Source organism: Hemiscyllium ocellatum, chromosome 3, assembly GCF_020745735.1.
Source record: "Hemiscyllium ocellatum isolate sHemOce1 chromosome 3, sHemOce1.pat.X.cur, whole genome shotgun sequence".
Lineage (NCBI taxonomy): Eukaryota > Metazoa > Chordata > Chondrichthyes > Orectolobiformes > Hemiscylliidae > Hemiscyllium > Hemiscyllium ocellatum.
In genome coordinates, this window is record NC_083403.1 from 103,404,843 (window position 1) to 103,430,590 (window position 25,748).

General features: G+C 39.9%; 1 protein-coding gene across 4 annotated transcripts in view; it reads left to right on the top strand.

Moving 5' to 3' along the window:
• Positions 1-25,748, top strand: part of spast (spastin) — an 83,206-nt gene that overhangs the window by 36,757 nt on the left and 20,701 nt on the right. For 2 of the 4 annotated variants that reach the window (XM_060852404.1, XM_060852412.1), the window contains exons 4-8: positions 3,477-3,572; positions 11,163-11,353; positions 15,862-16,001; positions 16,751-16,844; positions 18,326-18,400. In XM_060852404.1, the coding sequence (XP_060708387.1) occupies positions 3,477-3,572; positions 11,163-11,353; positions 15,862-16,001; positions 16,751-16,844; positions 18,326-18,400 (596 nt within the window). The remainder of the gene's footprint in view (positions 1-3,476; positions 3,573-11,162; positions 11,354-15,861; positions 16,002-16,750; positions 16,845-18,325; positions 18,401-25,748) is intronic. The other 2 variants (XM_060852422.1, XM_060852433.1) reach the window with 1 other exon arrangement.

Here is a 25,748-nt window from a genome sequence, read left to right on the forward strand (position 1 = left end):
TCACCAGCTGCTATCCTGAAAAAGACTCCTTCTGCCAGCCAGCCAATACCAGTACCATGGCCATGACACTCTGGGCTCTTTACTTATTTTTGATGAATACATCTTCTTTTCCATCTGGTTAGAAGACCAGTAAAGTTAGTTTTGCAACCTTCGGAGCTGCTTACACAAAAGCACTGGAGCAAAAATCTGAAATTAAATGTCAGAACTGGAGATATTTGATTTCCTGTGCTAAATTATTTATCATTTTAATGACATTGAGAATACACTGTGTAAATTGAAAGATGGAAATGGAAGTTATGACAACAATGCTTTCTGAACTGAAATTGGTATTCTTGCTTGGAACAAAGGAAGATTATAGGAACAAAACAAAAGGGCATTCAACCTGTCAAGTCTGTTCCACCACTTATTTATTTTTGTGCTTCAGGTAAACCATAAATCTATCCACAGATCTTTAGTTCTGTAAACCTCAAGCCTTCTCCTTTTAAAAACAGTTCATTCATTTCAGTTTAAAATTCACCGTTGATTGCCTTTTTTAAAAAAAAGTGATGTGTCCCAGATTGTCACTTACCCTTGCACAAAAGGGTGCTTTCCTGATTTTAGGCTGCATTACCTAGTTATACATTTAAGGTCCCCTTCTTCTGGACAAAATAAATCTTCCCCTTATTTACCCTATGAACTCCTTAAATCATCTTGCACACTTTGATTTTGTTGCACCTTAATCTTGTGTAAATGACATTGTCACGTATGGAGATATTGGTACAGATGGTCCAAATAACTAGATGGGTTAAAGGAAGAAAGTGAGAGAGAGTTTGAGAAGTTTGGAGAAGAATTCTAGACCATGTGGGCCAGACAGCAGAAGGTACAACTATCAGCCTGAAGTGATTTTGATTGAGAATGTCCAAGACCTTGTTAGAATTAAGAGGTTGCATAGATCTTGGATGGCTATAGGACTGAAGGACATTACAAAGACGAGAAAGGCTGAACCATGGACATCTTTGAAAACAAGGATGCAAGTTTTAAAATGGAAGTGTTGCTCAACATGAGTCCGTGATGCTTAGTAGAATTTCATGCATGTTAGGACAGCAAACTTGGATGACCTTTTTTAGTTCGGGAAGGACTGAGTGAGAGAGACAAGCCAGCAGTACATTAGAAAGGGAAGTCTGGAGGGAACAAGGGCATAGATGAGAACTTTAGTAAAAGATTAACTGCTGTAGTGTTGATCGTGGACATGTGATTGGCAGCCAATTGCAAGGTCAAATATGACCTTCTAGGTGCCATACATTTGGTTCAACTTCAGACCTTCTTAGAGAGAGATTGGATATGATGGGGAGATTATGACTTTGTGTTGGAGTCCAAAGGCTTCAGTCTTTCCAATATTTAACTTAAGGGCATCTCTCGTCTAGCATGAGATAAGACGAGCAGTTTAGAAACCATGGGATGATTGAGGTAGTGAGACAAAACTGGATACCATTGGTGTGCATGTGGAAAATGATGTCGTCATCATTTGAGAGGACACCAGCTCTGGTCTAGCTAACTAGGTGTTTGATTAATTTCAGTAATCATTATCTGCTATTCAAAATCCAAGTGGTGTCACTTGATTGCAATTAGTTTGCAGTTTGTTAAATCCCATACTTCTGTGTATTTACTGGCAAATATTATTCCCTATTCAGCATTTACAGATCATTATAACATTGCTGTTTGTGGAATCTTGCTGTGCACCATGTTTCCCTACATTACGACTGTGACTTCCTTACATAGGTACTTCATTGGCAGTAAAGATTTGGGGTATATTCATTCTTGCATTTATGTGGTGCATTTAATGACCTAAGGATAGCCCAAAGTGATTTGCAACCAATACTGGATCAATTTGCAAGGTAGCAAAAGATGAAACTTTTTTACGTTCTCCTGATTTGGTCCCTATTGCAAGCTGCAAAATAAGACAACATTGGACTTGTGCTTTACTTGGGATGGGATGTGGCAGTGCGCAAGTGTAATATCTCAGGAAACTTTTTAGACTGAGGTGGCTGGAAGCTGAACCAGGTGGAAAATTCACATTAACTCTTAAAATAAAATGCTTTAATTCCTCACCTCCATTTAAAAAGTGCCAGCAAGCTTTCATTTTAAGACAGCAGTTCAAAATGTATGCTTTGGTAAAGGAACAGTTCTTGATTTATGGTATCTTTGAAAAGTTTCTGCAGGTTGGTTTATTTATCCACTATTTCTAATTGGACACTCTCAGGTATACAACAGTAGATCATCACTACCCTCCCTCTTATTTTTATTTTCTACCAAATGGTCCTGTCATGTTTCAGGATTTTTGACTAATTTCTTTACAAAAAACAATTTGAGGGACCAAACCAAACCTTGGGATTTTCAAAGTGTATGCACATAAGTAGTCTTTAAAGCCTTAAGGTCAAAGGTGCTATGCCTAGCATTGAAGCTAAACCTGCATTTTCATGAAGGTGTATTGTAACTCTGATTTACAATGAATGTGGAGCAGACAGCAGGGTGTCAAAAGGTTTTGTGATTCTGCAGCAAAACAGCATCCAAATGTTTTTTTTCCCCTGGCACTATTTGACTTTTTTTTTCTCTCAAATAACTTCCGCAAACATTTTTGAAAAAAAACCTTCTGGCTATTTTTATTCTGAACTAGCTGTAGAACTTTTAAATCCACAATTTTTTTCATTCTACTTTTTTAGCTGGAAATTTAAGTTCTGTAGGCCTGTAAGTGCTCGGATGCCCTACTGTTGCAACCAAATGACTGTTCTCAGGAAATGGGTGGTGCTTGCAAAACTTGTTATATACTTGTTATATTTGAGAAGCTAGTAGTGGACCTTGTTAAACAACTTCACCAACTGGACTGCAGCTTTCGTATTGGGTGGAGAGTTCCATGTTTTTCCCCTGATGAAATTTCAGGAATTAAATTAGAGCCAGTATGTGTAGAGTTTCTAGGCGATAGTGTAAGCAATGCACTTACTCAACCCAGAATGTATGAGGCTAGTTGACCTTCAGTTGAGGCAAGGTGTTTTTGTAGAATATTTGAGAAGAGATGGTGAAATGGGTTTGAAACTCTTCTTTTTTGAGGCGTGTGATGTCGGGGATCCTTTGTAGAATTGACTATTGGCACAAAATGAGGGTTTGAAAATTAAAACCTTTTTGTGGCATTCTCTGGTTTTCTTATCCTAATTTGGAAAAACTCTTAACTAGCACCCTGCCCATAAGCTGAAGCAATGCTAGTTGTCGCAAGAAAATGCAGGTCGTTGATCAGCTTCTGTTGTTTCTTAATTGCTACCCTTTTAAACCTTCAAAATTTAATGTTGACAGGAACTGTGTGAAATCTCATCCCAAGTTTGTTATTTTAATATTATATCCATTCACTTCAAAACTTTCTCTAGCACAATCTATTTAACTTGTTTACTCTGTCTGTACTTATTTTGTTTTTGTTGTTGTTTGTGCCCACTTATTGTGTTGTATAGAGCAGATGCTAGCATGCGCGAGGTTTTCCAAGCCCGAGAGGGAGGTGTGTAGAGACAACTCGGGCCCGCCGTGCCCTAGTGCACGGATCCAGTCAGGTGGGTTTCCTCTGCTCAACAAAACAATGGTTTTATTAGATGGCAAACCAGTTGATTGCATTTGAATATACATTATTTTTATGAAGTTGCCTTGTGAAAATAGATTGTATGCAGAGTGTTCCATATGATTAAAGGATGATACTTCTGGGTCAACTTGCCAATGTCATGTTCACAAGGAGTGATGCCACATTCAAGTTGAATGATGATAGTAAAGGAATAGTATTGATACTCTCCCCTTTGCTTATTGTTCTGTGCTGGGCAAATGGGATCAACCCTCAGTGTCCTCACATTGTGAGGATGAGCAATTGCCAGAAAACCAGATGGCTGTTATTGAAATTTTATATAGAGACAGGAAAAAACACTGCAGATTTGGAATCCAAGGTAGACCAGCAGGAGGATGGAAGAACTCTGCAAGCCAGACAGCATCAAGAGATGGAGAAATCAATCCTTAAGGACTGAGTGTGGGTGTAAGGGGAGGTGCAGATAAAAGGAGTGAGTCTGTGGGGAGTGCGTAGGGAGAGGGGTGGAATGAAGTAGGGGTAGGGGAGGACAGGTAGAGGGTATGATCTGGTTGATTGGGAGGGATGGTAATTGAAAGGGGAGGGTCGCTCAGAAATGGAAGAGAGGGGATGGAGAGGGAGTTGGGTGATGGGAAGGGAGGATATTTGAAATTGGAAAACTGTGTTGAGTCCTCTGGCTGTAGGCTGCCCAGACAGAAGATGAGGTTCTATTCCTCCAAATTCTGGTCTTATCCACTGTGGCAGTGGAGGAAGTCTGAAGATGGTCATTTTGGAAAGCGAGTGGGAAGGGGAATTAAAATGGGTAGTGACTGGGAGGTCAGTTTGATCCCTGCAGGCTGGGCTGTGAAACGTGCCCTGAGTTTACATGTGGTCTCACCAATTTGTAGAGAAGACCACATCAGGAGCACTGGATAAAGTAATCTGAGTTGGAGAGGCAGGTGAACCTCTCCTTCAACTGGAAGGACTGTTTGGGGCCTTAGATGGAGGTGAGGGGGGTGGTGTGCTGGCAGATGTTGCATCGTTTACTTTTGCAGGGAAGGTACCTGAAGTGTTTGAAGGGGTTGTTGGAGAGGGTGGCAAGAACCAAGGATTAATGAAGGGAATGGTCCTTGCAGAAAGCAGAGAAAGTTTGGGCGGTGTGGTGTCGGGGAGGGAGAGGAGGGGAAGATGTTCTTGGGGTGTAATTGGAGTTGGCGGAAGTGTTTAAGGATGATAGGTTGGATGTGGAGACTGATGGGGTGGTATATAAGGGGTATCCTATCTTTGTGTTTTGGGGTGGTGGGGTTGGGGGTGGGGGGAGATATTTAGAATAGTGGATGGGGGAGTGGAGGGTTGACTGACAGGCGTGGGCAAGCAGTGTTCAAAATTAGTGGACATTTGGGGTGCTTGGGCATGCAATGTCTCCTCATTTGAGCAGATGTGACAGGAATGGGAAAATGGGATGGAGTTCTTCCAGGATACTGGGTGGGAGTCTGTGGATTATAGTAAATGTCTGTCTGTAGAGTGTCACCAGAGATGGAAATTAAGAGGTCAAGAAAGGGAAGGGAGGAGTCTGAGATGGACTAAGTGAACTTAAGGGAGAGCTGGAAGTAATTTTATATGATTGAAGATCCTGTGGAGCGAGTTAGAAATGCCTATTTATGGAGCTTTAGTACAAACCAAAAAGGTCATGAAGGGTTATTGTTGCCTAAATGAGGAAAAATTGTTTCGAGTGGTAGAAGGGTTAGTTACCAGAGGAACCACATTTTAAGGTTCGAAGAATAATTTTTATGTAATGTTATGATCTGGAATGCACTGCCTGTGGAAGGGATGCAGGTTAATAGTAAATTACAAAAAGGAATGGTAAAATTACACTTGTTATTGAAGTGGTTGTCCAGAGGAACGAACATAGGATTTCATTTCATGTCTCAAGATCGTATCATTAATTGTGATCACCTAACAATGTCATTTTTAAAAAAAAAAGTTTCACTAATGACTTTTTAGGGAAGAAATTTTGGCAGCCCTTAGCTGTTATGACCTTTTTTGTGGTTGGCTCTTATCTGACCTTTTGGAATGGCCTGATAAATCACTCAATTCAAGGATAGTCACGGATTTCCAAAAATGGTACTGGCATTTTGCAACCTGTAATTACCAGAAACTTGAAGGATAGAAGGTTGTAGGGTAATGGGTAAACAGTGTTAGTAGGACTAACTGGTTTCCTTTTTTCAAAAAGATGGTACAGGCACAAAGGTCCAGATCATTGAATTTTTGTGACTCTATATTTCAGTGGTTAGGAGAATAGAATTTTTTTTAGGTTAAACTTTGCAAGAAATATAATTAATGCTTTCTTATTTAGCTACTTTGCATTCTGTTTATAATATACTTTCATTTTAGGCAAAGCATTTTCTGTTTACCAAAACATCTGTAAGTTTTATGCATGTATACAAGTTTAATGTGTATTGGCTATTACTGAGACTGATCAAAAATCTGTATAAGTTGTGAAAGGTTTTTTTGTGTATCATCCCTCAGTTTAAATAGTACAGTAGATCAGCTTGTGTCATTATAAATGGTGCAATTTGGCAAAACATATTGCCTATACATTTGTGATGTGTAGGGTAATTGCATATAATTTCTCATAGAATTCCTACAGCGTGGAAACAGGCCCATTCGCCCAGCAAGTCCACACCGACTCTCTGAAGAGTAACACACCCAGAGCCAGTCCCCTACCCTATTACTCTACATTTTACCCCTGACTAATGCACCTAACCTACACATCCCTGAACACTATGGGCAATTTAGCATGGCCAAGTGACCTAACCTGCATATCTTTGGATTTAGGGAAGAAACCGGAGCACCCAGAGGAAACCCACACAGACACTAGGAGTCTGGAATTGAACCTGCGTCCCTGCCGCAATGAGGCAGCTGTGCTAACCACTGAGCCACCGTACTGCCCAATGTGTTCCAAGGGCACACAGTGTTATTAATTAGCCTGTTGAATCAAAAATGTTGCTGTTAAACTTCCAGAAAGTTTCATTAAAGTGAAATTGAAGTCAAGAGACTGTTAGCTAACTATCAGGAAAGGGAAAGGTTTTAAATGTGTTAACACAGCAGTTGTTTCAGAACTCTTAAAACAATGTGAAAATGTCGACATATCGTGATGGTTGATAAACTGTGGAGGAGGTGATGGGAAAGGCAAGACCTATTTTAGATGTACAGTGGGGGAGAAATCAATTCAGTACTCTTGTAAACAAGATGAAAATCCTGGTCACCAGAGTTTAAGTAATGTAGGTTTTAATGTTGAACTGAAAAGTCTTACAATGATTTTTCTTTTTAAAATTGATCCTGAAGCTGCAATGCTACTACAAGTATGCCTGCTCTGTCTCCACTGATGAAATCCGGAACCACAGTTCATATGGCAGCTTCTCGCCATAAACTCAAATTGCTCACTATTCCTATTCTGCTCCACATTATGTCCACTGCATCCATTACAATGTTTCTTAACTGAGTTATTAGTTCCCACCCACCTCCCTAATTAACTTTTGTTTTGTTCTGATTTATCATTATCTTGCCCCACTTCATATTCACAAGCTCTTCCATATCTGTAGTTAGCACTCTTCATTGTTTGCTCACTCCATTTTCTAAATTTCTAACATATCTCTAACCTTAAAATAAGGGGCAGCAGGTTTAGGTGGGCTGGAAGGGAATGTTTTTCCAGTGAGGGTGGTGGGTGCAAATTTGGAACTTAGGCCTGTAAATGTTATAGAGGCAAACACTCTCATAATATCTTAAGTATTTAGATGTGTACTTGCGATGCCAAGGCATACAAAGCTGTAGGCCAAGTGCTGAAAAGTGGGATTGGAAGAGTAGGTCATTGTTTTTTGATTCAAACCGACCTGAAGGGTAGAAGGACATTTTTCTGTGCTGTAGACCTCCCTCCTTCCTATTTAGGAAGTCTACGTGTATGAATCTTTTATCAGTATCACTGCATATCCTTAAAATTATTTCTGTCAAAATGAATCACTTCAGCTCTCTATTAAATTCCATCTGCTAACTGCTCATTCTACTACCTTTCGGCATCCTACTTTAGTTAATTTGTGTCGTCTTTACAGTTTGTCCAAGTTTAGTATCATTAGAAAAGATTGAACTTCTGCTCTCTGTCCCAATATTCAAATCATTTATATACACCATAAAAAGAAATGCATTCGCACAAAGACTGAACCATAGATAACGTTGCTGCCTGTCTCATCCTTCAGTCTGACAAAACAATTGTTTGCTACTTTTGTTTTTTTTTTGTCCTTAAGCCACATTTTAATCCAGGCAGACACCAGCCCTTCTTTTCTAAGGGTCTTATTTTAATTATTCAACCTTTTCACTTCATACTTTGTTTTCAAAGCAATTTAGAAATATTGCTTTCTGTTAATCAAACTTTACTGTTAATTCATCAAAAACAAATGAGAATGGTTGAGCATAATCTGCTTGCTGGAACTGTCTGGCTCTCCTCAAGTAATTCCTACCTCTCCAAGTAGCTTTCGATTTTTTTTTTTGCCTATTTGTTATTTCTAACGTCTAATTTCCGCTGTTAGATTGACTGGTCTATAGTTATTAGGGATGTCCTTCTATCTTTTCTTCAGAGAATATCACACATTTTCCACTGCCCAATCATGTGGTGCTTCCCCCATATCTGGGGAAGCTTAGATTGCAGCAAGTTCTTCCACTATCTCCATTCCCACTTCCTCTTAGCAACCTGGGATTTTAGTCAGATCCACCAGGTTACCCATTCAAAACATAGTCCTCTTTTCTGGTTTAGTCTTTCAAGACATCTAACTCTGAAATATTTAATTTCTGTAGCACATAGGTGCAGAATTTGGCCGTTTGACATCCAATCTACTTTGCTGGTTGATCATAGCTGATCTGTTTCTCAATCCCATTCTGCTTTCACCCCATAACCTTTAATCCTCTTAATAGTCAAGAACCTATCTATCTCTGTCTTAAATATACTCTGTGGCTTGGTGTTTGCAGCAAGGAATTCCACAAACTCACTGTTCTCTGAACAAATTCCCCCTCATCTCAATTCGAATAGGTTGTGCTGTTGAGTACTAGTCTCTCCTGGAAATCGCTTCCCCTGTCCAGACTATCCAGGCCTCTGTTCTGTAATTTTCAATCTGATCTCTCGTGTCTTTCTTTTGCTCTTGCTCTTCCCCCTTTCGCACACCATATTCTGAAGTCAACTGAGCACAGACCCAAGTCCTTAAGATCCTCATATGACAAACCCTTCATCCCTGTGATTATTCATGTAAACCACCTCTGAACCCCTTTCTAAACAATAGTTTGCAGACTGCACTTCTTAGGAAAAAAAATACTCATTTAGTATTCAAGAGGAGGCGATGGCCTAGTGATATTATCATTGGACTGTTAGTCCAGAGATCCAGACAGTGTTATGGGAACCTGGTTTCAAATCTTGCCATGCCATTTGGTGGAATTTGAATTCAATAAATATCTGGAATGAAGAATCTGATGACTGTGAATCCATTGTCATTTTTCGAAAAAAACCCATCGTGTTCACTAACTTTTTTTTTAAGGAAAAAAACTACCCTCCTTACCTGCTCTGGTCTACAGTGACTCCAGACCCACAGCCATGTGGTTGAATCTTATCTGTTCTCTGGGCAATTAGAAATGGGCAGAATTGCTGCCTAGCTAGCAATGCCCTCATCCCATGAATTAATAAAGATAAAAGGTATTAGATTCTTGTTCTGCACCTCTACATGGATTACCCTTTTTGTCCTTACAAGGTTTTACTCAGCCTCTCTCTTGCAGATTTTGGTTTCTGTTATGTTGAATGCCTTTCTATTCTAATTCTCTTTGAACAGTTTTACTTTCCTCTTTAGCTTATTGCATTTGGCCTCATTCTTGCTTCAAAAATTCACCTGGCATGTATTTCATTGTTCTCTAACCAGCTCTGATGAAGGGTTAAGCCTGAAACAGTAACTCTTACTCCTCAGATGCTGCCTGACTTGCTGTGCTTTTTCCAGCACCACACTTTATTGACACTCTCTCCTTTTCACCCAGCATTGGTTCACTATCATTACCATTGTTAGGATGTATCCAGGTCAAACCTAAAACATCCCCACCTTAAAATCATCCATTGTTTTCCCTGACAAACCATGTTAACTCAATCCTGTCTCATGCCATTGATGGTAGCCTACCAACATAGAAATTCCACTTTTCATAGAGTCCCTATAGTGTGGAAGCCGGCCATTTGGCCCTTCGATCTCCCTCCCTCCCCCCCCCCCCCCCCCCCCCCCCCCCCGCCAAATCCCCACCACCTCTTGCAGAGCATCCAACACACCAACCCGTCCATTCTTGGATTCTATAGGTGATTTCGCATCGTCAGTCCACCTAACATCCACATCTTGGACTTGATACCGGAACATCCATTGATTTGTCTTTGCCCTTTTCTATTAGTCATCCAAATGTTAATCACATTATTCTTATACCCCCACAGTTAGTTAATGCACTTGGCCCACCTATTTTTCAGCACCTGACCCAGCACTGTTTCCTTCCATATTGAATCGAGAACACACTGATGAAAGAAACTCTCACTCATATTTCAGAATTTCCACTCACTACTTCATTCTAATATTTCCCAAGTTGGTAATTGTCTGATTTGAAGTACCCCAATATCCCCAATCTAAGCTTTTTTGCACCTAATAGTGCACAGTTGTATTGATTGACATTCTTGAGACCTATCCTCTTTTTTTTTGTTCATTTTTTTTTCCCCCAGTTTGGGTTTAAACAAAGGTTTCTTTTACTTCAGTATCACATCAGTCAGTTTCCTGTAAGCATCTGGAAGACTCAAGATAATAAATTTGGATATGAGCCTAATGTATGAGGATACACAAATGATTGAAAGTAGATTGATTTATTGCCTGCTTCAGTGGCTTATGATGAGTAGCACAATAATTGAGCTGTTGATAGTTAAATGGTTGGTACACTGTAATTTTGACCACTAATATAGAGATGGTAAGTGTAGTGTAGGTTTGATTAAGGGATTGCTCTAAGATCATTTTCTGGACAAGCCTTCATTAGGCTTCTGGCTGTCAGACACAGCCAGTAACTTTTGTGGAGCATTCATCTACAGAACTTTATTGCTTAGACTTTGCTCATCCTTTTGGCAAACTTGATTTGACTGCCAAGTTTGAGTTGCTTAGCAACTCATTTGATAGGCCATATGCCTCAGGTCTGTGTAGAGCCAGATTTTAGTTACATTTTAATTTTTTAAAAACTTGACAGGCTGGGTTACTTTAAAAGGGATAAATGAAAATTTTACATCTGTAAAAATATATGCTGAATTTTTTCATTTTATGAAAGGCAAGAGTATCTCACATCACCATCTACTGCTACAAAACTGTACTGCAATGTTGTTTAGATTTTTTAAAAACTACATCCTGTGAGCAATGAACATTATCACATGCTCTTACTGTAACATTTTGCAGTGGATTGAGTAACTGTTGATGACTGACTGTGTATACTTAGAATACCGCTGATCATTATGGTCTTTGTTCTGACTCCAATTGTCTTTATTTGTCTCTAGAAAGTGGAGCTGTCCCAAAGAAAAAGGATCCTTTGACCCACACAAGTAATTCCCTACCCCGCTCCAAGTACACAGCAAAAATCACTTCCCCAGGGCAACGTGGTCACCAGAGGGCCCAGAGCCATAGTGGAATCTCCAACGGTACTGGAAGTTCACGAATGCCAGCCCAACCCAGTACCTCTACTGCTAAGGTAACAAAACAGGGCATTTGACTTCTCTTTGTCATGCTTGTACACACCCATAATACCTGTTCCAATGATTATCTGTCTGATATGACTTAATAATGAAAGAGACATTGAGGGTAGGCAAGTTCTTAGGGCTTGGGACCCTTTACTGCCTGGCTGCAAAGAACCTTTTGAACCTTGTATTTGTTATGAGTAGCAGGCAGCTTAACAGTACATTGTACATGCAAGCTGTAAGGAAGCAGGGGGGCTTGTAAAAATACATTTTAGGAAGAACCAGGTGACACCAAACATAAGATGAGTTTATACAACATTTAAGTCTGTATTAGATTAGATTACTTAGTCTGGAAACAAGCCCTTCAGGGCAACAAGTCCACACTGACCTGCTGAAGCGCAACCCACCCAGACCCTTTCCCCTACATTTACTCCTTCACTTAACACTACAGGCAATTTAGCATGGCCAATTCATCTAACCTGCAATTTTTGGACTGTGGGAGGAAACCCACGCAGGCGCTGGGAGAATGTGCAAACTCCAGTCAGTCACCTGAAGCGGGAATTGAACCCGGGTCTCTGACACTGTAAGGCAGCAGTGCTAACCACTGTGCCACCCATTACTGATCTAAAATAATTTGATCACAGTATAAGTACTACTGACAACAGGTGGAATCAGGAGACCTGATTAAGTAAGGTGACAATAGATGAGTGACGGTGAAACAGAAGAAACATGGGCTAGGGTGGAGCCACTGTCCTGAATCACTGCATGTGTCATTGTTGGAATGAAATGAGCCATAAACTGGAAGAGGGGGAAAGCTGTGAGCAGATAGGATGGAAAGCATGTGACAGGGTTTTCGCTCTGTCCAGAGAAGTGGGAAATAATTTGTTTACACTTCTGTACTGTATCTAAAGCAATTTTTAAGAGCTTTATTTAATTTATATAAAAGTTAACCCTGTTAAAATGGAGCCTCCTTGCACGCTCAGTCAGTTAAACTTCAGTAGGGTGCTTGGGTGCACCCCTATTAAGTCACAAAACCTTTTAAGTCTTTCAAAGCACACTTGGTAAACAGCCTTCAAAGTTTTGACTTGAACAAAGAAGTTGGCTTTTTTTAAATGTTTCTGTTCTCAATGCTATTTGCTTTTCTCTAATTTGCCAATTCTCTTATGTCAGTAACTTGCTTTAATATTTGACCTCTTAATATTCTGATGCCTTTAATATATTTCAATGAACTATGTAATCAGTTCAGTTCAATTGTGAGGGCTGTCTTGAATCACAGAACTATTTGGCCACCCTATCTGTGTTGGATTACTAAAAGAGCTTTCTAATGGTCTCCCCTCTCTGTCAGCTTGTCAATATATTTAATGCTAATTCTTTTTATATGGATGCTCAAAATGTCATAGGAAATAAACATGATAGACTTGATAAATCAGGGATACAATGATCACCAGATATAGACCAGCTGGACTATACCCTAGAGTTGAAGAGAAAGTGGAGGTATGACTGGTGATGTTTCAGAAATCCCTAGAATCAGGGAGGGTTTCAGACTGGAAAATCACTAATGTAACGCCCCTGTTTTAAAAAGGGAGTAATGCAAAAGATGGAAAATTTACAGACCAATTAGCCTAACCTGGGTTGTGGTAAGATCTTGGAATCCATTGTGAAGGATGAGATTTCTTAATACTTGGAAGTGTATGGTAAAATAGGGTAAAGTCAACATGGTTTTGTCAAGGGGAGGTCATGCCTGACAAATCTGCTAGAAATTTTTGAGGAAGTAACGCTCAGGTTAGGCCAAGGAGTGCCAATGAATGTTATCTACCTGGATTTCAAGAAGGCCTTTGACAAGGTGCCACACAGGAGGTCACTGAGTAAGGGAAAGGCCCATGGTGTTAGAGGCAAGGTGCTGACATGGATAGAAGCTCTGCTATCTGGCAGGAAGCAGAGAGTGGGGATAAAAGGGTCCTTCTCAGGATGGCAGCTGGTGACCGATATTCTGCAAGGCTCAGTATTGGGGCCACAACTTTACACATTATAAAGTAATGATCTCTAGATGAAGGAACTGAGGGCATTCTAGATGAGTTTGCAGACAATACAAAGATAGGAAGAGAGACCGGTAAGATTGAGGAGGCAGGGAGGTTGCAGAAGGATTTGGATAGGTTAGTAGAGTGGGCAAAGAAATGGCAGATGGAGCACATTCTGGGAAAGTGAGAGGTCAGGCATTTTGGTAGGAAGAATGGAGGCATGGGCTATTTTCTAAGTGGGGAGGAAGTTCAGAAGTCTGAAGTGCAAAGAGACTTGGGAGTTCTAGTCCAGGATTCTCTCAAGGCTGAGTCAGTAGTTAGGCAAGTGGCATTTATTTTGAGAGGACTTGAATGTAAAAGCAGGGATGTACTTCTGAGGCTCTATAAGGCTCTGGTCAGATCACATTGGAGTATTGTGCATAGTTTTGAGCCCCATAGATCAGGAAGGATGGACTGTCCTTGGAGCATGTTCAGAGGAGGTCAGCAAAAATGGTTCCAGGAATGAAAAGCTTAACGTGTGTTTAACTTTTGAGAACTCTGGGTCAATAAACAATGGAGTTTAGAAGGATGAGAGGGGTCTCTAATTGAAACTTAAAGAATACTGAATGGCCTGGACTGAGTAGATGTTGGGAAGATGCTTCCATTGGTAGGAGAGACTAGGACCCGAGGACACAGCCTTCGAGTAAAGGAAGATTTTTTAGAATGGGGATGAGGAGAAATGTTTTCAGCCAGAGTGGTGAATCCATGGAATTCACTACCACAGAAGGTTGTGGAGGCCAGGTCATTGATTGATTGTATTTAAGACTGAGAGAAGAAGGGTCTTGGTTGTCAAGGAGTTCAAGGGTTATGGTGAGAAGGTGGAAGAATAGGGATGAGAAACCATCAATCATGATTGAATCTGCTCCGCCATTCAATGGGACGAATGGCCAAATTTCTGCTCCTTTGTCTTGTGGTCCTGTGTTGTAGAACATAATGGAAGCAATAAAAGTTTGGTCTTACTGCAATGAAGAATGCTCCGTTGAAAGTGGTAATTGATGCTAAATTATTAGCATTTAGACATGGCTAATTTCTTGAATACAAGGATCTAAGGAGGAAGAAAGAAATAAAGGGTTTTATAATGTCCGCATTCTGGAGGATTAATCAACGTAAGAACAGGTTACATTGTTCATTTTAAATATGCTGAACATTTCCTATAATTAACTGAAAAACCTATCTTCACATTTTAACTTCAAGAGAATAACAATTATTTGCATTTATAAGTGGAGTGATAGTGTTTAGAAGAGTAAAGTGCTCAACCAGAACATGAATGTGTTTCTGACCAAATTTGTGTCTCAAATACAGAAGGATAAGGTTGCAAAGCTTGATTAAAGATGGCATAGTTAAGGGCTGACCTAAAGGAGGAGACTGGGGGAGGAGATGGAGGGATTTGGAAAGGGAACCCAAAATTTTGGGGCCTAATTGGCAACTGCACAGCTACCAGTGATGGGTGAAGAAATCCAGAAAAGTAAGGCAGTGTTGGAAAAATAATAGAGGGGTTATAGAGTGGAAGAATTTTCAGAATAAAAGACGTTTGTACGTCTGAATGTAGAGAGGTTGTATGGTAGGGTTTTATATTTGGATGTGGTTACAAAGCAAGAGAAGATTTATAAAATCATACAAAATAGAAATAGCAGTAAATCACTTGGCTTATGAAGCCTACTGCACTGTTTAATAGGAAAATGTAGGGGGAATGTTAAGCAAATTTGCAGACAACACTAAGATTGTTTGTTTGGTTAATAGCGAAGATGATGTTATAGGTTAAAGGAAGATATACATGGCTTGGTCAGATGGTGTTTAACCCTGATCAGTGTGACATGATGCAATTTGGAAGCAGAAAGATGTTGAGGGAATATTTAATGAATAGCAGGGCATTGTGTAGCCAGGAGGAGCAGAGGAATCTTGGGGTAATTATTCACAGGTCCCTGAAGTCAGCAGAGCACGGGATTAGGGTAATTAAGAAGCCATATGAGACACTTACGTCAGTTGTGGCATAGAGTATAAGAGCAAGGGGGATAATGTTGCAGTAGTACAGTGTTGGTCAGGCCACAACTGGAGTACTGTCTGCAATTCTGGTCACCTCAGTACATGAAGCATATGAGGAGGTTCACCAGGATGTTGCCTGGGGATGAAGAAATTGAGCTATAAGGAGAGACTAGATAGGCTTGGATTGTTTTCTTAGAGTAGAGAAGACTGAGGGAGGACACGATTGTGTATAAAATTGAGGGGCATGGATAAGGTGAGGTAGAGAGCAGTTGTTCTCAATGATTGAAGTGTCAATCACAAGAGGGCATTATTTTATTTTATAGTGAGTGTCAGGAGATTGAGGGAATTTGGGGAAAAAACTTTCTCATTAGTGGGTGGTAGAAATGGGAAGGTAGTGGAGGCCAGAAACTTTACAACCTTTTAAAAAATATTTGGATGAGTACTTCAAAAATCACAATATTCAAGGATTGCACTTTTTGCAGGCTACAAGTACAAAAAGTACCATCAGACCAAACAAACCGACCACTCCTAGTGCAACTCCTCGAAAGAAGATGGATTTGAAAAATTTTCGAAATGTCGATAGCAAGCTGGCAAATGTAATTCTGAATGAAGTTGTGGACAGGTAAGTTTGTGTTATGTGTCATTGATATTGGTTGCAATATGCATGCAAGTGGAAAATACAAAACTATTTCCATCAGACGAATGTTTGATGTTAGTTCTCAAAGTTTTGAAAAGTATCTAGCTGTCTTATCCTACTTGTACATCTAATGACAATTAAAATATAGGCCAAGTTTTGTACTTCATATAGTGTATAATTTCAGTACAGTGATGCCCCACCAGAGTTGGTGTATTTCAGATAGAATTTAAGCCAAGGTCTTGTTCAACTTAAGTAGTTCTAAAGATTCTGTGGTACTCTACAAAGATGATCAGTGATGTTCTAGTCAGTCTTGGTGACACCTGGTATTTTGTACTTTAAAACGCAATTCACGGGATAAATTTATGGGCATGGTCAATATTAACTACCCATCACTAGTTGCTGAATTATATCCATAGGATTGATGTAAAGAAACTTAGGAGCATGTGCTGAATCGTGAATCAGAGACCAGTCGAGGAAAATATTAGCAGTTTTATATATACTGCAAAATTGTAATGCATGCCCTTTGGTGTTTGAGTTTGGACAGAATTGTGCTGCCTGGTAGTATTAGTGGAAATATTCTGGTAGATGTGTTGGGAGTAAGTGAATCAGTGGAGTTGAGAGAAAGTGTGTGGATGGACCCCAGTATTCAAAGGCAATCATTGGTCAAAGAAAAATGACTGAAGAGCCTAAGTGATTGCAGATGAATTGATGGAAGTATAACATCTCTTTCTTAGTGCACCATCTGTCCGTTTTGAAGATATTGCTGGGCAAGAGCTGGCAAAACAAGCATTGCAAGAGATTGTCATTCTTCCATCTCTTAGGCCTGAGGTAAGCAAAATGCATGCACCTGTAAATCTTTGTGGTATTTGTTGCTCACTGTCTTGCTTTGATTTCATACTTTGAAATTTTAGGTAATTCAAGATAGCCCATCTTAAATTTTGACTTGACCCACATGTTGTAACTCAGTGAGATTCCCTTCGAGGCCAACCTTAGATAAGTTACTATTATTGTGATTTATTTATATTTACGAGTGGTCTTAGAAGTACAACTGTATAAGTGGTTTCATGCAGTGGACTTGTGCCCATGTGAAACTGAGCTGCAATTGTATAGTATCCTGTTCTATGGAACGCTTACGGGGGATTTTTTTTTTCAATTGGGGATAGAATGTAAAACTAAGGCAGAATGTATACTAAGTTTACCATATGTAATGGGTGATCATGTAGTGAAGAGAAAAAGGTAGTACCCTCTATCCAGCGAAAGGAAATGGGTGAAAATTTAAACATTGTTTTAAGTAGTCTTTTGTTCCTTAAAAGGGAAGGGAAATTACTCCATTTGACCATTTGAAGTCTCTACCAAGTTTTTATTTTTTTAAAAACAAAAAATCCATTTAATCTACTCCTTTTGTATTTTCTAATATCCCTGCAGTTTTTTTTTCTCCTTCAATCACTTTTTCCAGTTTTCTTTTTGAAGGTTGTTGTTGAATATCTATTCATGATCATGCAGCTGACTAATAGGATCATTATCTCTTGGTAACTTTGGTTTTATGTTGAAGGCATTCTCAAAACATCCGATTTTTAAAACAAAATTTTATTTTTTAAAGAATGTTCTCATGTATCTTTGCATCGAATGCACAGTATAAGAACAGGCCATTTTGCCTAACCAACTTTACCAATGTTTATGCTCCAAAAGAGCCTCTTCCCACCCCTCTTCTTCAATCCTAAAGGCATATCCTTGTTGTCATTTTGACCTTTAATTATTCATCTATATTACTTTTAAATATAATTATACAATTCACATCAACTACTGTGTTCCACATTCTGAGCACTCACTAGGTAAGGAGGTTTCTCCTGAATCTCTTGCATTTATTAGTGATTATCTTCTGTTTATACATGATGATATTCAGTTGGAACTCCAGTAAGATAAGGGATTTCGTTGTGTTATGCTGCTATGTGTTTTTATTGACTGGGCTCTATCACTTTTATATTCTGGGCATATTCCAATGACTAAGCATGCAAATAACCTCCTCTTGAGAACCAGTCTTTGTTCTGGTAGTGAAGGGAGTGAAGTGGTTTCCACAATACAATTACGTTTGCTGTGCACGAATCAACTGCTTTGTTTGTATGCAGTTTAAAATAGTTCAATGACTCCATTGTTTCAAGGATGCTATTGTCATATTATGTTAAAGATTTTTGTTTTCCAGTGGAGGTTATTTCATTAATGACCTGTTATTGGACATTTCTAATATGCAAAATGGTTCACTTTTCAGTTTTCTAATCCTGTTTTATTCTCTGCCTTTTTCTTTATGTCAGTTATTCACTGGACTTAGAGCTCCTGCTCGGGGATTGTTACTATTTGGCCCACCAGGGAATGGGAAGACAATGCTGGTATGTAAGGTTTATGTGTATGGTATTGTACATCCACAGCCGTGATGTATCCATGTTATCCTTAATGTATGATCTTTTGTACCATCTATTTCCTGATTTGGTTTAACTTGTAACAAATGCTGTAAGTTTTTAGTATTAAGCCATGCTTCATTGTGTCATACATTTGTCTTAAGAATCAAAATTGTTGTCAGCATGATCACGGGTGAACAGCTGCTATTTGTACAATCTAAATACCACAGAATCAAACTTCTATGTTCTCACTCTGCAACTCATAGCCAGCAAAGTACATTGAAACTTTGTTTGTGACACCTTTTTGAGCTAATAGAGAGTTGAGGAAGAGCAAAATTGCTCCTTCATTTCAGCACAGTTTATAGTGCAAAAAATATATTTTTCAACTTAATCTATGTATACAAAGCTATAATGAATTTTATAGCTGTTTAATAAAGCTGTGACTAGAAATGAGGCTAATGCTGAAGAGAGAATGAGTTCGTTTTATACAGTGCCTTCCATGATCTTGGGATATGAGTGCTTTGCACCCAAAGAAATATCACTTTTATTTTGTAATTTGGGTTACTGCAGGTTCCACAAAGAGCAATGCGATGATAATCGGATAATAATACCTAGTACCAAACTAATACCTTTGATCTTTGTTGTTTACATAACAAGGCAAACTAATGAACATTTTTTTCCTTGGGAAAAAAAAAGTAAATCAACAATTTTGCACTTATTCAGTGCTGTGCTAGAATCTCTGCTTAAACTTTGTGGCTCAAATTACTGATGTGGAACTTGAAACTACAACCGTTTGGACCCCTTCATGTTCCTTGGTACATGAATATTTTCAATGAATATTTCTGTTAGAATTGCAGTTGAAGCTCTTGCGTAGAAGCCTCATTCTTGCTAATAGGGTGTTTGAGCTCAGCTTTTTTTTTCATATGGTTAGAATGCCTTCCTTTATATCGTTACACATTCTGCAGTAATGGCTGAAATAATTCTTGAAAGATGTACGTAATTATCTGAGAGTTATGATGCCATCCATATTTCAGATCATTATGCTTCTGAAACTAGCTATGGAGACCAAATTGTGTTTTAGTTTGTGTAGGGTCTTTGCCAGTGAAAAGGATTTCGGTGGAAATGGCTGCTTATTTGTCATGATTTAACCAGCTGGTTACATGTATCGTGGTGAACTGAAGTAAAGTGTTTTACTTGTGCAACATTTCCAGTTGTGGTTTGGCTTAGTGGGGAGCTCTCTCACCTCTAAGACAAAAAGAAAGTGAGTTGAGCATAGGTACTCCTTGACTGACCACCATCTTCAACTAGGAGAACTGCAGATGCTGGAGAAGTCAGAACCAATAAAGTGTAACACACTGCAAAAAGCACAGCAGGTCAGGCAGCATTTGAGGAACAAGCGAGTCTGTTTCAGCTATAACTCTTCGTGATGAAGGGTTACGCCCAAAATGTCAACTCTTTCGCTCCTTGGGTGCTGTCTGACCTGCTGCGCTTTTTTCAGTGTTACACTTTATTGACTCCTCCATCCTCAGCTGCTTTGTCAGTGACCTTCGCTCTATTATTAAGTCAGCGGGGATGTTCAGCATCATTCACAGTGACTCATACTGAAGCCTTCCATGTCCAAACCTAGCAAGGCCAGGGCAATATCCAGATTTGGACTGACATGTGGAAACTAATATTCACACCACACCATGACAAACGGTGACCATCTCCAGCAAGAGAGTCTAACCATCACCTTTTCACTCACCGAATCCTCCACAATCAACATGAGGGGTTACTATTGACCAGAAACTGACTAGGCTAGTCATACAAATACTGAAGCTACAAGAGCAGTTCAGTGGCTCAGAATCTTATAACAAGTAATTCACCACCTGACTCCCCAAAGTCTGTCAAACATTTATAGAACACAAGTCAGGAGAGTGGTGGAATACTTTCCACTTAGCTGGATGAGTACAGCTCCAAGAAGCTTGGCCACGTTTAAGATAAGCAGCCTGCTTAACTGGCACCACGTTGATAAACATCCATTTGCCTCTGCCATTGTTCAGTAGCAGCATTGCATACCACTTACAAGATGCACTGCAGAAATTCACCAAGGCTGTTTTAGCAGCAACTTTCAAACTATGACCGCTACCACTTAGAAGGACAAGACAGTCGATCCATTGGAACAGCACCACCTGCCAGTTCCCCGAAAAGCCATTCTCTGTATCCTGACTTGAAAATATATTATAGTTCCTTTTTGATATTCCTGGTTCGAAGTCCTGGACTTGCTTCCATCATATTGTGAATGGTCCTACAGCAAATGGATTGTAGCAGTTCAAGAAGGCATCTCTCCTCTACATTCTGTGTAGAGATATGGAAGATACAAGCAGGAGTGGGCCATTCCACTCCAAGTCTGCTGTGCCATTTGATATGATCATGGCTGATCATCAGACTCAGTACCTTTTTTTTTAACCCTCCCCCTTTCTATATCTCGCTCTCGCTCTCTGTGTAGTTTTGTTTTCCCAGAGGCATCTGCATCTAGCACAGATGAAGGTGGTAGCAGAGGCACGTTTGGGGCCCAGTTCAAGACCTGGTTGCATCAGCAACAATTTGAATCAGTGAGATGAGCCTGAAGCAGATTCATGGCAGTGACTGAGTCGAGTTTGGTCTGATGAGGTACTCTGCAGCATTGGTGGCATCTGAATTGGCGAGGTCTAGTAAGGACCCAGTTACAAGGGCATCAGTGGAGGCAACTTTTATTTGGAACAGCAAAGCATGGAGGAGCACTTAACAAGAAGGACACAATCAAGAAGTTGAATTCATTGTTTCTTTAATTTCCTGTCTTTTGTATTCCATGTTTTGGTTTATTTTTGTGTTTATAGATGGCACCAGAGTGGTGACACTATACAAGACTTTTTCATTTTTACAACAAAATACATGTGATAATAAGTATATCAGATCAAATAAAAATGATAGACACCAGCATCTTCCCAACTACAGACATCAGATTTGTTGTACTTCCCTGTTTTCTCTTTCCCCTTTTTTTTTCTTTAAATAGTGGGGTTACATGATCTACCCTCCAATCTGTGGGAACTATTCTGGAGTCTAAAGATTGCAAAGAACCACCAATGTTTCCATTATTACTAGGGTCACTTCGTTAAATACACTGACCTCTGGATTATCAGGCCCTGGGAATTTATCAGCCTTCAATCCCATCAATTTCTCCAACACACTTTTTCTCTATGAATACAGATTTGCTTCAGTTCCTCCCTTTCCCTAAACCCTGTGTATTGCATAATCCTGGTATGTTATTTGTTTTCAAAAAGGAAACTTCTAAACTGTTTCCATTCCTTGGGGTTTTTTTGCCCAATTTTATAGATAGTTTTAGATGCAAAAACACAATCTCTGACTTCTATCATATCCCTGGTTTGGCTATTGTTCTCTTTGCACTCTTGTGCTGGACAATAATAAAACAACTTGCCCATTTGCTCTTTGAATGTTTGCCATTACCAGTCCACTGAGATTCCTTTTCAGTGACCTTTCCCAATCTGCCGTAGCCAACTAAAATGCTTTACACCATCACAGTTTACCTTATGAAGACTTGGGACCCTAGTCTCAGAATCAACTATCTCTCCATCTTGGTGAAGAATTCCCTCATGGTCACTCATCCCCAAGAGGTGTCTCAACTGCATTCACAGTAATTCACTTCTTACTGCACAACACCTATTTGAATATGGCCTGTTTTCTAGTAGTTTCCTCAACATGTTGGTCCAGAACTGTAGGAATTCCTCCACCGTGATATTGTGACTAATTTGATTCACACATCTATATGCAGATTAAAGTTGCCCCTAATTACAGATCTTCCTTTACTGCATCCATTTGTGATTCCTATTTAATGCAATTTCCAGCGTCATCGCAATTTGGTGGTCTGTATACTACCTCCACTCGTGTTTTTGTCCTCTTGATATTTCTGAACTGTACCTGTACAGATTCTACATTTTCTGACATATCTTTCCTCAATATTGTATTTATATCATCTTTAACCAGTAATGCAACTCTGCTACATTTTCCTTTCTGTCCTTCCTAACTACCCTAGGGTGTCATTTACCATACCACATCTGTATAATCTGAGGCAACTAGGGTTTGGCAACTAATGCTGGCCCAGCTAGTGGTGCCCATATTCCAAAAATTGATATGAAAACAGAACTTGGCTAACAGTATCAGTCATAGTTCCATTAGTAGCTCACTTGCCTCTATCAGAGGGTTGTAGTTCTAGCCCCACTCAAGCTTGAGCACAGAATTGAGGTTCAAGGTGATTCTCTGAGAAATTGCACTGGTGGTGTTATCTTTCATGGAGGCATTTAAACTGAAGTTTTATCAGCCTACTTGGTGAATGTGAAAAATCATGGTGCTGATTTTGAAGAGCCAGTTATCCCTGGTGTTCTGGCCAACATTTATCCATCAGTCAGCAACACAGAAAAGAGAGATCTGATTGTCATGTTACTATTTGTGGCAGTTTGCTGATCAGTGCCCAGCAGCCATATTTCCTACATTACAATAGTGACTACACTTCCAAAAGCAATTAATTAGTTATAAAACGCTTTTGTGAAGTCTGATGGTCGTAAAGTGCAATTTAATGCAAGATTATCCACCTGGAACACTGTATTGGAGTGAGCATTTCAAACACCCCTTTGAAACGGTTACTGTATTAAAGACACCATGTTAGTGCATCTTGCTGTTCTTGGAAAATAACTTGCTTCCTGGCATTCTGCCTCAATGTTTCTCTGTTCAGAAGTATCATAACAAGTACATTATTTCAATAACCGCACAGCACAGGGATAGGTCCTTCAGCCCAGTATGTCTGTGCTGATCATGATTTCATTCTAAACTAATCCTATCTGCCTCCACATGGTCTGTGTCTCTCTATTCATGCCTGTTCATGTCTAAATCCACTTAAACATTGCTAGTGTAACTGGTTCTGTCATCTCCCCAGGCAGCGGGTTCAAGGCACTTGTCACCCTTTGTTCAAAAAGAAAATCCACTTCCTCTGGTCTTTTCTTCCTTTTAAACTTTTACCCTCTCACCTTTTTAAACATGCTGCTACCTTTCTTTCCTTTCCGCACCCCCCCCCCCCCCCCCGCCCAATATCCAGCTTTCCTGCACCTCCAGTGCTGCCTGACCTCCTGTGTTTTTCCAGCAACACACTCCACTCTGATCTCCAGCATCTGCAGATCTCACTGTCTCCTAATTTTGTATCCAACTTACTGACTTGCTGTCGGTCCTATGTGACTTAATTTTCTGGACAAGGCGACCCTAAGAGGCCTTGTAAAATGCTTTAGTGAAGTCGATGTAGACTACATCCTCTGCCCTACCCTCAACAATCATCTTTAGTATGTTTAGAGGAAATAACAATTAAACTTGAGCGACTAGACCTCCTTTCACAAAGCCATGATGACTATCCTTAATAAGTCAATTCCTCTCCAAATGTAAGTAAATCCTGTCCCTAAGATTTTCTCCAATTTCCCTATAACTGATATAAGGCTTATCGACCTAGAAGTTTCCTGGATTATTCCTGTTGGCCTTCTGTTAGAAAGGAGTGATGTCGGCTGTTTTCTCGTCTTCTGGGGCTTCACCTATGGTTAAAGATGATATGAAGATCTGTGTCAAGCCTCCGGCAATCACCTCCTTTGCCAATTTCGGTGTCTTGGAATAAACACCATCAGGTCCTCTACCTTCTATACCTTTTCAAGATATCCACCACCACCTTTTTTTAATATTGACATGCCCTAGAATATTAATACCCCACTCTCCCATCCTCCTTATCATCATCCATGTTGTTCTCTTTGGTGAATACCAATGCAAACTACTCATTTAGGTCCTCACCCACTTCCTTGGGCTCCAAGTAGAAGTTACCTTTTGTCCTAAAGTGATTAGTTTTTTTTTAAGATTAGATTACTTAGTGTGGAAACAGGCCCTTCGGCCCAACAAGTCCACACCGACAAGTGGACCTATCCTTTCCATAGCTTCCCTTTTGCTCATAACTTATGTATAAAATGCCCTGGTATTCTCCTAAATCCTACTTCAAGAACTCAAGATGATTTCATGGTGCCTTTTAGCTCGCCTTACTCCTCATTTCAGCTCTTTCCTGCTCCCTTTATATTCCTCAAGGGCCTTGTCCGATTTCAGTTTCCTAAACCTTATACGGAGGAACCTCAGTTATCCGAATATCGAATTATCCGCAGGGGATCTCAAGGTCCCAATAGAAACGTTATGTCAAAACTATTTTTTAACCCTGTAGCATCTTTTGTTTACAGGTACAATGATTAAAAACGAACTCTGCTCACTGAAATGCTGCTGAGAACAGTCCTAAACAGTCCTAGACAGTCCAGGCACCGTCTTCAAATGACTGACCTCCTGCTCTCTCCCCACTCTTTCCCTGGAGTTCTACACAAGGGTGAACTCTAAACCTCCCCTTCCCCGGATAATTGTCCTGTACAGGGCAGAGGTGGGACCTATCAAAGTGTGTGTGTGTGTCACGCATATATGTGCTATTTGGAGGTTTATCCCACACAAGCAGCAGTAATCTTCCTGTTGGTGTACAGTCCGGGAGCAGACTGGGTTGGGGTGGGGTCACGTGCTACTGCCTAGTCACCTGAACTGGGAGCAGACTTCACAGAAAACTGAGCCCCAGAAGAAATCAATTAACTGATTATCTGAATGAAATAGTACCCACCCATCTCGTTTGGATAATCGAGGTTCCTCTGTATGTTCTTCCTTTTCTCCTTCTGCATAAACTTTCAATAGCTTTTGTCATCCAGAGTTCCCTAATCTTATCATCCCTTTCTTTCAGCCGCACAGGAACATTCTGGTCCTGAAATCTCATTAACTGGTCTTTAACACACCCCAACATGTCAGATGTAGATTTATTCTCAAACAGCATTCCCCAATCTAATTTCTTCAGTTTCCTGCTTAATGCTGTTGTAGTTAGCCTTATCCTAATTTAGCATTTTCATCCAAGAATCACTCCTCTTTATCCATAGCTATCTTAAAATTTAAGGAATTATCATCATTGTTCCCAAAATGTTCCTTTACCGAAACCTTGATAACCTGCCTAGGCTCAGTCCCCAGTACAAGATCTGTTATGCCTTTTCCTAAGTTAGACTATCTGCATATTATTCCAAGAACCCATCCTGGATGCCCCTAGCAAATTCTGCCCTCTCTAACTTCTTGGCGTTAAGGGAGTACCAGTCACTTAAGTGGGGAAGTTAAACTCTTCCCCACTACTACAATCCTGATGTTTTTACATCTTCCATGACCCGCTTATATGCGTGTTCCTCCATCTTTTGCTGCCTATTGGGAGCCT